Source organism: Trematomus bernacchii, unplaced genomic scaffold, assembly GCF_902827165.1.
Source record: "Trematomus bernacchii unplaced genomic scaffold, fTreBer1.1, whole genome shotgun sequence".
Classification (NCBI taxonomy): domain Eukaryota; kingdom Metazoa; phylum Chordata; class Actinopteri; order Perciformes; family Nototheniidae; genus Trematomus; species Trematomus bernacchii.
Window position 1 is genome coordinate 551,665 of NW_022987558.1, and position 12,125 is coordinate 563,789.

Below are 12,125 nucleotides of genomic sequence, written 5' to 3' on the forward strand. Positions count from 1 at the left end.
ACAATGATACATTTGACATAAAACCCTAAACAGTATTAAAATGATTTCCCCTTTAAATGTCTGTGTTAATGTATTGCACGTTAACAAATACAAATCTAATACAAATAAATATCCAACAACAAAATGTAACTTAATTTAAAGTCAGTCACGCTTTCCAAATCATCTTTGCCTTTCAAAACAACAAGAAACGCAAGAACTGATAACATTCAAATCATATAATTGACTATGTAGGACCTTTCCATACATTTTATAATATGACTGTTAGTGTTAAGACTGTAGAGGGAGCAATTGGACAAAATGTGAAGGACTCAGTTGAACAGCACAGGGAAAGATAAAGCAAACACACCCATCAACATCAGAACGCCTCGGGAATGGAAGTGGAGGGCAGAGGCGTGACCTTAGAGGGAGAAAGGGACGGAAACAACAACAAATAAATCACATGTTGCATTTAGTAAAACGGGAGGTATCTGTAATTGTAAAGCACATATTCTGAAGTCATTAAAGGTAGGGTAGGTAAGAATGGAGAAACCAGCTCGAGTAAGTTAGAATTTGAAAGTAAACAACCGAAAAAAATCTGCCCTTTCCTTCAGACTTCTTACAGAGCCCCTCCTCCAACACACACGAACGCGCACATGACCAATGAGGGCACGAGATAAGTTTGTGCACGAGATGGAAGGCTGACAGGCAGGTAGGCCATCCAGTTATCTGCCGCGGGACGAGGCAGATAATTGGACTTGCTTTTTACAGCGCCACGGCTTCCACAGAGGAAATATTTGTATATATTTATTGTCAAAGCATTTCATTTATTCATTAATATCGGGATGTTAAAAGCATTCCATGGAATATAACAAAAAGTGTTTCTGAAGTGAATTACCTACCCTACCTTTAATAGCAAAATGATGGATGTCATACCATATAAAGTCAACAAGTGCTCATATGCTCATCATATCACTCACCAATGACCATGAAGGTTTTGTACTGGAACATTTCGATATTGGTCACAGGATTCCTCGCCTTGCATACGTAGATTCCCTCATTCTCCTTCGTCACAGAGAAAGTGATAACAGGACCGGCCTCTACATTCGGTAATAACGGATTGTTAAAGAACCAGAGGAAGTCACAATCCGGCTGAGTTTCAGCGGAGCATGTCAACGACACAGAGCTGCCAACCTTTGCTTTATCTGGACCAGAGATCATCACATTCAGAGGGCCGTCTGCAAACACAGAGACAGAGACTTGGTCAGAATAAGGTACACTAAAAAGGTAGAAAATGTGTTGGCTTGGCACACAATGCTACTTTTTAAAAGTCTACATTTGCATTATTTAACGCTCAAAGTTGTGGCCTGGTAAAATGGCATGTGTAAAAATTACTGTTATAGTAAATCACTATTACCAATACATATTACAATATATTCACTTTTGCATTTTGTTAATGCATATTTGCCTAACTTATATAAAGTTTTTGCCAAATCCACCCAACTCACAGTTCACCAGGAGCATATATTTGGGGCTTTTGTGTTGACCAGCCTGATTGGTAGCGACACACTCATATGTCCCGTCATTAATCCGATTCACCGGAGTGAAGTACAGGATGTTGTTATTAATGTGGTAGGACATGAGAGGGTTTGCTGTGGAGTTTGTCATGTTGAGGTGCATGTTGTCCTTCATCCAGTAGATCATGTCATAAGGCCCAGAAACGTCACAGGTGAGAGTGAAGACATCTAAGTTTATTGGAACTGTGGTGATTCTGATCATCACTGATGATATTGCCTCTGTGGGAAGAGAACACAGCAGGAATCAATCAGTATGTCATCAGTTGTACAGTCACATGACATGCATTGAAGAAGTCAAACCCATTAGATACGATTACATTCTACTTTTAAATGTAGTTTAGCATTCAAACAGAACAAAAGCAGTTAAGTATATTTAAATATGTTAGGCTTTTTGGGTTTGTCCCTTTCCTGTAGTGTGTAATATAGGTTAATGTGCATGTAAATGGTCTCCCTTGGACTCTTTTGTTTACTTCCATAACATAGTGACATCACTATTTAACAATTGCGCTTCTATTGGCTAGCGCTTCAACACATTGTACGTGATAGGTTAAGGGGCGGGACATCTCTAAGCGATTAACCAATCACAATAAAGCTGGCCAGTTAACAGAGCAGACTGGCTCTGGTTTCAGACAGAGGGTGAAAAGAGCTTTACAGCAGTCTTTACAGACCTTTTTGAACATTAAAGCATGTAAACATGTCACAGTAGAAACACAAAATACAAAGAACCTGGAAATGAGCATTATAGTGGCATATTAATATTATATGTAAAAAGATATAGATTACAGTAGGAAGTTAGGCTTGTAATACAATATGAGATGCTGAGTTTTTCTTACCAATGACTGTGAGCATCTTGGAGTTAGTGCTGTTGTTTTCCGTCACATTATTGTAGGCCATGCAGGTGTATTCTCCACTCATATTGAAAGACAAAGGGTCAGTTGTGAACACAGAAGAATTGGCCACGCTGGAGCCATTGAACCACCAGCTGTAGTGACTCGGAGGCACTGATTTGGCAGAACAGGTAAAGACAGCCGACTGTCCTGTCTCCGCAAAAGCTGGACCATCAATCATGGGTGTTTCTGGTCCATCTGCAACAGGAAGAAAGAAAGTAGGCTCTCGTGGTACCAACATTTAGAAACTACAAATACTATGAATTAAGATTTAAAAAATGGTCAGTTAATACTTGTCACTTCAGTGTTACTCACAGTTCATAAGAAGCATGTAAGAAGGGCTTGTCTTGTTCCAAAAAGGATTGAGAGCCATACACTGATACAGTCCAGTATCATTTAGTTCAAGCGGGTTGAAAGTGACTATCTTGTAATCCATGTAGAAAACAGTTCTGTTGTCTTCATGCAGAAGCTCACCGTTTTTCATCCAGTAAAAATGCTCAGCAGTTCCAGTCACATTGCACGTTAGGTTATAAAAATGACCTACTATGGCAGGATTCATTGATGTTTCTATTTGTACATCTTCTATTGGATCTGATAAGAAAAAAAGCAACAGTTATTTAGGTCTCTCCAGTGCCAAATGTCCTGTTTTGCATAACATATAACAGAACTGTAAAATAGCAGTCCAAGTCTCACCAAAAACAGTGAGCATCTTGTATGCAGTGATGTTTTTGCCGGTGATGTTGTTGTAGGCCATGCAGGTGTACATCACACTCGATTCTCCAGTGAGAAGAGATGCGACATACTCAGACGTATCGGACACTACAGAACCATTGAAGAACCATTCATAGGAGCAGGGAGGGTTTGATGAGGCGTAGCAGCGGAATGTGGCGTTGTCTCCTCTCTTAGCAGCATTGGGACCCATAATAGTTGGCATTTCTGGTCCATCTAAACACACAAACATAACCTTAAAATCACCTTTACTGAAAAGAAAACTCTCACATGACTGTCAATGCCTTATGCAAAGAACTCCGCCGAAGTCCACATTTGGATAATCTGTCACCAACAATTGGATGTTTAATTATTTGGTTACATTTTCCAGATTAAAAAATATATATATAATCAAAGTGTTGATTTAATCTCTCTCTTTTTGATGGATTGAAAAAGCCCAACCATGTCAAAGGGGGATTGGGATAAAATGCACGATGAATACTCACAAAAAACATCCAGCGAGAAGATATGACTGTAGTTCCTACTGAATTGGTTGGATGCTATGCACTGATAGTTCCCATTGTCAGATTTCATGACAGGATCAAAGGTGAGGGTGGTGTTGTCCATTGACAAGTTTCTTCTGTTGTCAGCATACAGTGGGGACCAATTATACATCCAGATAACTGACTCCACACTTCCTGTTGTCTCACAGGTCAGAGTAAAAGTGTGGTTCTCGATTGGCTGAGCTCCGACAATCTTTATTGATGCCATAGTCACTGGAGCTATCGAGGGAGAGAAAATAAAAAGATGGCGGCACTCGAAGAAATGTATGAAACATTGGCTATATGTTTTAGTGATTTTCATTTGTGCAGTAAATAAACATTGGTTTGAGATTTTGGGAAACATTTGCTTTCTTCCATGAAAACATACTATTCCCCAATATGTTTAGCTCAGCTTAGCTTAGCATAAAGATAAGAAACAGGCAGAAACAGCGAGCCTGGATCCATCCAAATTAAAGGGGACCTATCATGCAAAATGCACTTTTGTACGTCTTTTATACATGAATATGTGTCCCCGGTGTTCCAGGGAACTCACCAAGTGTCCGAAAACACAACCCTCTCTATTTTCCTCCATACCCAAATCTCTAAAAAAGGGGCTGCAACGGATCTGATCAAAACTGATCCAGATTTGAACACTGTCCTGACGTCAGGACAGTGGCGCTACGGCTATTGGGCCAACTCCACCAATCAGGAGGAGACAGCCACGGCCATTGCCGTTCGAAAGCGCTGGAGACGCTGTAGTACATATGCCAGGCCTGTAGATGGTGCTGTTCTCACAGAATCAGCCCTTGCTAAAACAGGGGTAAAAAAGTGCAAATTGAGCAAAATGAGGCATGGCTAAAATGCATGATCTGTTTGGTATTTTGAAAAAAAAAAAGTATAAATATGCTTTATATACTGTAGGTATTGTCCTACACTATATTATTATAATATAGCATGATAGGTCCACTTTAAAGAATGTGCCTAGTAGCACATATAAGGCTCTCTGACTACTCATTTGTTTAATTTGTATGAAATAAATATCTTAATTGCTGGTAGTCAAATGGCGTTACCTTTGGATGGAGATCGGCTAGCTGTTTAGAACTGTTTCGAGTCTAAACTGAGCTAAGTGTCTGCCGGCTGTAGCTTCATGTTGAACAGACAGAGTGTCAACAATCATGCCAAACAAATTAGCATTTCTACGAACATTTACTGTTTTTTTTGTACATGTTACTTGCCCAAAACAGTGAGCATCTTGTCTGCACTGCTGTTTTTGCCGGTGATGTTGTTGTAGGCCATGCAGGTGTAAGTCCCACTCATGTCTTCGGTAAGAGGAGGGGAGACATACTCAGATGTATTGGAAACTAGAGAACCATTGAAAAACCATTTGTAGGAGCTGGGAGGGTTTGATGATGCGTAGCAGCTGAAAGGGGCGTTGTCTCCAGCTCCTAAGAAACTTGGTCCCATGATAGTTGGTTTGTGCGGGCCATCTAAACACAGAGATATTACCTTAAAATCACCTTCATAAAGACATTCTTACAACGCAGAACTGTTCATGATCAGAGAGGTCCACTTTCGGTTAACCTGACACCAACAATCTGATGTTGAGGTTATTTCAGTCAGAATTTTATGATAGATCTACTGTGTTATGTCTCACGTCATTCACAAGTTAATTATTTCTTACATTCATTTATATTTTAAACGGCAGTATTACAGTGTTTTGGATGGGTTACTTCTTTGGTTCTGGTTGAATCACATTTTCACTACGTTTGTGACAGGTCCAAAAAGTTCTCCCCCGTCAAAAGGGGTGAACATGTTGCTAAACTGCAAAGTGAGTACTCACAGTAAACCTCCAGCGAGAAGATGGGGCCGACAAAGTGGCTGAGTGCGTTGTTTGCCTCACATCTATAGTCCCCATTGTCAGCGTTTGTGACAGGATTAAAGGTGAGGGTTGCGTTGTCCATTGAGAGGTTTTTTGTGTTATCAGCATGCAGTTGGGACAAATTATACATCCAGCCAATATAATGCACACTTCCAGCTGTCTCACAGCTCAGAGTGAAAGTGTGGTTCATGATTGGCTGAGCTCCAACAATCTTTATTGATGCCATAGTCACTGGAGCTGTGGAAAGACAGAAAACAAAAGGATGCTGGCTAAACTCGAAAATATGTATAATACATTGGTAGCCTGGTTTAGACATCTTGTAAATGGGGTCATTGGCAGCCCTCTCAGCCACACGTTGTTTAGCTTAGCTTAGCATAGCCTGTTGGGATCATGCAAAAACATGTAGCCTGGCTAAATCCAAAAGATATGAAAAGTACTTCTTAGACTTACTGGCAAAAGCAAATGTTAAAATAAAGTTGAAGTTTTGGAAGTGCAGGTAGCTAGTTTTTGCTACGTTTGGATAGAGCCAGGCTAGAAGGGCCTCCCTTCAAAAATCTTCAACATATTATTGTATACTTAGTTACCCAAAAGTGTGAGCATTGTGTCAGCTGAGCTGTTTTTGCCGGTGATGTTGTTGTGGGCCATGCATGTGTACTGCCCGCTCATATTGAAGGTCAGAGGTCCAATCACTAGTTCTGAGGTGGTAGCCTGCAGGGATCCATTGAAGTACCAGTTTATGTGACTGGGTGGATGAGAGTCACTTGAGCAGTTGAGGGTTACCATTTGTCCTGTTAGAGCCATGGAAGGTGCTGCAATCACTGGTGTCATTGGGCCATCTTTTTAAGTAAGAAAAAAATTGAAAAGGTTAAAATACTTATAAAATACATTAATGTGCTGTTTGTGCATCTACAGGAGATAATATTAAAGGTCCCCTATTATACTGTTTTTCATCAACATATTATAGGTCTCAGATATATACAAAACATGTCTCTGAAGTGTTTGGCTCCAAACACCAAACAGATCATTGCAGCATCCCATAATCCCCTCTGTTTCAGCCCTGTTTCAAAAGTGCTGATTCTCTGTCTGTTACTTTAGATGAAAATAAGGAGCCACTCCCCACGCCCCTCTGAGAGAGATTTGGTTAAAAAGAACTCAATGGTGCTCTAGGAGGAGATTCAGGTGATAAGGGTGGGGGGGGGTGGATTAGCTAATGGTTACACAAGCCAAAAAAATCGTTATGGCATCATAAAGTGGCCAAAATCTGATCAGCTCATTTTCAGACAGGTTTTTATATAAATGGATCAGGACAAAAAGTGAGCAAAGCTTTTTTCCTGAAACTTTCAGAATCTCTTTACACAGAGGGGACACATGTTTATGTATAAAAGACATGAAAGAGTGCATTTTGCACAATAGGTGACCTTTAAAATACTTACAGTTTACTTCGACTGTGTAAGGGTGGCTGGTCATGTTGCTCACAGGACTAGAAGCCTCACACCGATAATCTCCATTATCTGAAAGTTGGACTGGCTTGAGAAGAAGTGTCCTGTTGGTCATATCAATGACTGTTGTATTGTCAGCAGTAATTGGTTGACCATTCCTCGACCACTGAATGTTTTCAACATATCCATTCACTTCACAATGCAGCATGTACTGCTCATGAAGTATTGGTGGTCCACCTGCTGGATTCACCACAACGGCTGCTATCGGTGCTATAGAAAGAGAAAGAAAATTAGTAATACAAATTAACATTGATCTAATGAATTTGGTATATATTACTAGAATATTTAAAATAATAGCCTGACATAGTTTTGTATATGCCTAATGTATTTACTTTTTTTTACTGAAAATTAAAAATATTGACACCACTGTCATATCTGTCTAACAGTAGTTTATCTTAGCTTAGCATAAATACTGGAAACGGGGAAGAAAGCTATGGCTCGTTAAGAAAATCTGCCACTAGTATCTCTAAAAGTCCCTAATTACCATTGTATATCTCATTGCTTATTACATTCAATAACTTAAGTGTAAATATAAGTCTCAGCTGGCTTTGTGGCAACATCACGGAGACAGCAGAATTCAAATAAGTCACATTCAAGTCTTGCAAATAACCCTGACTTCCAATGTTTTTTTTTACATTTGTATTCATGCAAGGCAAATAGACTTTTAATTATTGAGCGTTGGAGGTGCAGTTGGGTAGAGTTTGTTATCTTTGAACACAGCTAGGCTAGTTATGTCTACCCTTAGGTAAACTAACAGCAACAATCCTTTAATCTAGCTCAAATACTTGAAAAACGAATCCAAAACCTACTCAAAATCCTGATCATTCCACTTTTGCTCGTGAACCTGGACGTGACTGTGTTGTGAAGTATGCATTGGTAATTTCCCGACTTGTTTTCTGCAACCATCTCCAGTTGAAGCTCTTGGCCAAAGTGATTTAGGTTCACCCCATTAAACATCCACTGGACACCCGCTGGAGGCTTAGACTCCGCAGAGCAAGACAGTGTGATGTTAGATCCCGTTATGTAGGCGGACCTCATGGGCGTGACTGTCATTGTTGTGTTACTGGGACCATCTGACGAAGCAAGAAAAGGGAAATTGTTGTAACCGGTTGACGTTGAGTGATTGAAGTTTATTTTACATTGTTAGAAAAATATCACTCGTCACCGGCTTGAGCTTCAATATCAGGATACATGTATTTATTATCCTTGCAAGAATGGAAGTAGTCATCACAGAGCATTTGGTACAACTAGTTCCTAAACAGTGTCCTTCCCATGCTTATATACAAGAGAGGGAGTTACACAGTCACAAGATGGAGGAATACCGGTTCAAAGCAGTATACAATGTTTAGTTCAGATTAGCTAAGGCCCACCTCAGAAATGAGCATGCTTGTCATATGTCTATCTCCATAGAGGCTGAATCATCATGTTAATCACATAGCTGTCACATGCCTAAAACAGTCCTGATGCTCTTCTAGGTAATCATACATCCTGTTATGTACACAGCTACAGTTGGGATACCTTTGTTATCATGTGCTACTCTGATATTGGAAGAGTACATTTAGTATTTTCCCAACATACATAAACTAGGCTATTATTACATATACTCACAGTATATGTTGAGGTGAACAGGGGGGCTGATAGCATCGCTCACACCATTGGACACATTGCACCTGTACGACCCCTCATCATATCGTGTCACCCCGACGATGGTGAGAGTGGCGCCTCCATCGCTGAGCTGTGCTCTCGCTCCCGCTGCCACCTCTGAGCTGCCCTTCATCCAAACATAAGACAGGGACGTGCCATTGAGCACAGAGCATGTGAGCACTGCTGTGTCATTGAACTCCACCAGGTCAGTGGCACTTGCTGTCAGAGACACATTGGAAATAGGCACTGTGGAAAAAAAGAAATAAACAAGCTATTTGTTAGGTTTTATGGAAATGTGGGGTTGTAGTAAACAAGAGATGTTCTCAATGAAGACATTAACATGTACACAATATCTGTTTTCTTTTTTGTTATTACGGCCAAATGTTATTCCATATTTTATTCCTTTTTATTCCATTCTGTAAATACTGCTATATTTGACTTTTTTTTCATTATTTCTAATAATTTTTTATGTTATTTTTTATGTATGCACCATGACATCAAGTCAAATTCCTCGTACGTGTAAACCTACCTGGTAATAAACCTGATTCTGATTCTGATTCTAAATAGTAGACATAGGTTGAAATATGACTCATGTGATATGAACTTAAGTCTGATTAATGCCAAGGCCCAAACTTTTTTTCTGCAATAATCCATTGGCTTCTCGTCGATGAAATTAGTGCAAGGCTTACTTCCGAGTCGGCCTACAAAAAATGTCATCCCTGCACCATATATTGGCCTCAATGCCCACCACTTTGGGTCAAACTAAAACATCTCATCATCTAGTGGATCAATTGCCAATACATTTTGCACATACATTAATATAAACCTGAAGATAGTGCAATCACTTTTTGTCCCTAAATATGTTACCTATTTCCATCATTAGGTCAATTTGATTTGTCCAATAATTTGGTTTATTCCTGAATATCTTTAAATCAGCCTCAGATGTACATTGCTTTAAGTGCAAAATATAATAACAATATAGGGACACTGGTATTAGTATTTAGTTTGAGTAAAGCCTCGGATAGCTGAACACTTGTAGTCTTGTTTCAGACAACAAAATGTAAATCAAAATGTCCTACTTATTTAATTTGAAGATCTAAACCCTAGGACACGAGCAAAGCTGACTCATTCTACTCGCTGTAGTCAAATGCAAGGTGACCGTAATGGCTACAGATCACGTACTGCACTTGTATTTGCAAATAAAAACTTGGCAAACATTGAAGTAGACATTGAAATATACAAATACTCCATGCTGATTGCTGTTTAAAAACGATGTTATTAGGTCTTTCAATACAATACATGAAAGGTTGATTATGTATGTTTTTTAAGATTAAGCTTTATTTATGATACGTAGAGTGTGAGAAAGTATATTAAGGAAGGAGTAAACACAAAAACGGTGTCCTTACCTTGGACTGACAGTGTTAACTTAGCAGTAAAGGTATCAATTGCCTGTAATGTGTACTCTCCAGAGTCTTCTAGCTTCACTGATGTTATAGTCAATGATGAAGTGGTTGAATTGAATGTAGCCCTGTCCTTCCAAGAGTTGGCGATGTTTAAAATTCCCGGAGCTATGAAGACAATCAAAGTATTGTCAAAGATCCACGTTCCTGCTCTGACATGGTCCTGGCTGAAAAGTGTGACGTTGCTGCCCACTGGTAACGGGTTCCTTGAGGCAGATATCTGCTGGCTCCCCGTAGCTAGAAACAGAAAACATTTAGTTAAATTAAATGTAATTATTATCCATGCACCAATATTTCTAGTATAAGATTCAAAGTTAACACAAAGCAGCATGTTTAAAACTTGTATATCATTAGGATCTGGAGACTCGCTACCAATGGGTTAATAGAATAAGACATATACATTGAAATCAAGTTCTAAATAATCAGCCTTACCTGTTATCGTCGTGGCCAAGATCAGCAACACCACCCGAACATCCATGTTAATCTCCAGTTTCTTTTTTGTTAGATCCTTCCTTGCCAACTGAATGGACTTGACTCTGGCTGTTGTAATTATAATCGGGTGATCACAGTCACCTTTTTATCAGCAAATATTTGCTCTACTTTGCTCAAGCTTTCAATTCACATAAATGCTCACCCCTACCATCACTGAGCCACCACCCAGTCATGGCCACACCTTGTTTTGCCCTGGTCCCAGCACCAACCCTAACAAGGTGTGGCAATTTACTGTAAACCTCACTTGTTCTGCAACTTTAAACAAACCAGATAAGAACAAGAGCAAGGACCTGCTCAGTGGAGTTGTGGTTCTCTTATACAAAGTATACTGTGGGCTAACACAACACATCCTCAATACAGGAGGAACAAACTGGATAACCAAGGGCAAGAACTGAAAAAACTGAACCAAATATAGAATATATGATACACAAAAGGTTATGGCTATATATGACTATTGACATATAAATAACACTGTCTTTCAATTATGTAAAATAAGAGGATAATATTACTTTGCCAATTTACCAAAATGCCATTGTTACGTAGGCAATTTTAAACCTGACTTAATTACTTCTGGAGCTAGTGACTTAGGCAAAACAGTTCACTTCTGTTATTCCCACTACTGTGACATACCATGGGGAAGGGTCAGCCACAAACAGTTTAAAATACTAGCCGAGCACCAGAGGGAAATTTGTTCATGTTGACTAAGGCAATTAGTTTAAGAAGGTGGCGATATGTTATTTGAGATTGTACACCTATTTAAGCATCTATTGGAAATCCTTTTAAATATATATCATTGGTAACTCTCCATCATGACAGATTGGCAATGTTCGCTGTTACAGTTTTTGGATAACCAGCTGCATCATGTATAACAATATTGACAGGATTCAATGGAGGGTAAAAGGGTTAATGTACCTGCAGACCCACATGAGGAATATTAGGAATACTATTGCTTCTCAGAGGAAATACACTTTTATTTAATATGATACTGGAATCAAAGCTTCTGAATATGCCAAGTACCTCTAAGGAATAAAACCAATGTGACTTTTCAATAGTCTTTTGGTTTTCCCTAATGACTGTCAGTGGTCACCAATGAATGATTGTGATGTTTCTTTTTAGTTTCCTCATTGTTTAAAGCGGACACAATATGCTGATATTAAGGTTTCATACTTGTGTGTACCTGAAAATAAGCATACATGTTTCTACTAAAACACCTTTATGTTTCTCTGACTGTCTGTTCGAGTGTACCTGTATTTACCCTCTGTCTGAATCTCTTTGTTTTAACGCCTGACACTTTAAGTCCAGTCTGATCTGGGAGGCGTGTGGCGCAGTGGGTTGAGTGTTGGTGTTCGGATCAGGGGGTCACAGGTTCAAACCCCACTGCAGTCAGCATGTCATTGTGTCCCTGGGCAAGACACTTCACCCCAAATTGCTCCTGTGGGGATTGTCCACAGTATTGAGTAT

General features: G+C 39.5%; 1 protein-coding gene across 1 annotated transcript; it reads right to left on the reverse strand.

Annotated features, from left to right (window-relative positions):
- Window positions 1-10,804, reverse strand: ceacam1 (CEA cell adhesion molecule 1). The gene is made up of 15 exons (XM_034123934.1): window positions 10,605-10,804; window positions 10,119-10,409; window positions 8,677-8,958; window positions 7,878-8,141; window positions 7,003-7,278; window positions 6,154-6,405; window positions 5,531-5,806; window positions 4,926-5,177; window positions 3,655-3,930; window positions 3,134-3,385; window positions 2,756-3,031; window positions 2,387-2,638; window positions 1,485-1,772; window positions 957-1,214; window positions 1-397 (listed from the first exon to the last, which is right to left on the reverse strand). The coding sequence occupies exons 1-15, from the start codon at window positions 10,648-10,650 to the stop codon at window positions 309-311; spliced, it is 3,630 nt and encodes a 1,209-aa protein (XP_033979825.1). The 5' UTR covers window positions 10,651-10,804; the 3' UTR covers window positions 1-308.
- Window positions 10,805-12,125: the final 1,321 nt, after the last annotated feature.

Bases quoted from the DNA above. Each gene is read 5' to 3' on its own strand.
- ceacam1 (XM_034123934.1), bottom strand. From the start codon at position 10,650: ATGGATGTTCGGGTGGTGTTGCTGATCTTGGCCACGACGATAACAG. The intron at 5,807-6,153 runs GTAACTAAGTAT...GTCTTTCCACAG, and splicing joins CACAATGCTCACACTTTTGG to CTCCAGTGACTATGGCATCA. The intron at 3,032-3,133 runs GTGAGACTTGGA...TTTTCTTATCAG, and splicing joins CAAGATGCTCACTGTTTTTG to ATCCAATAGAAGATGTACAA.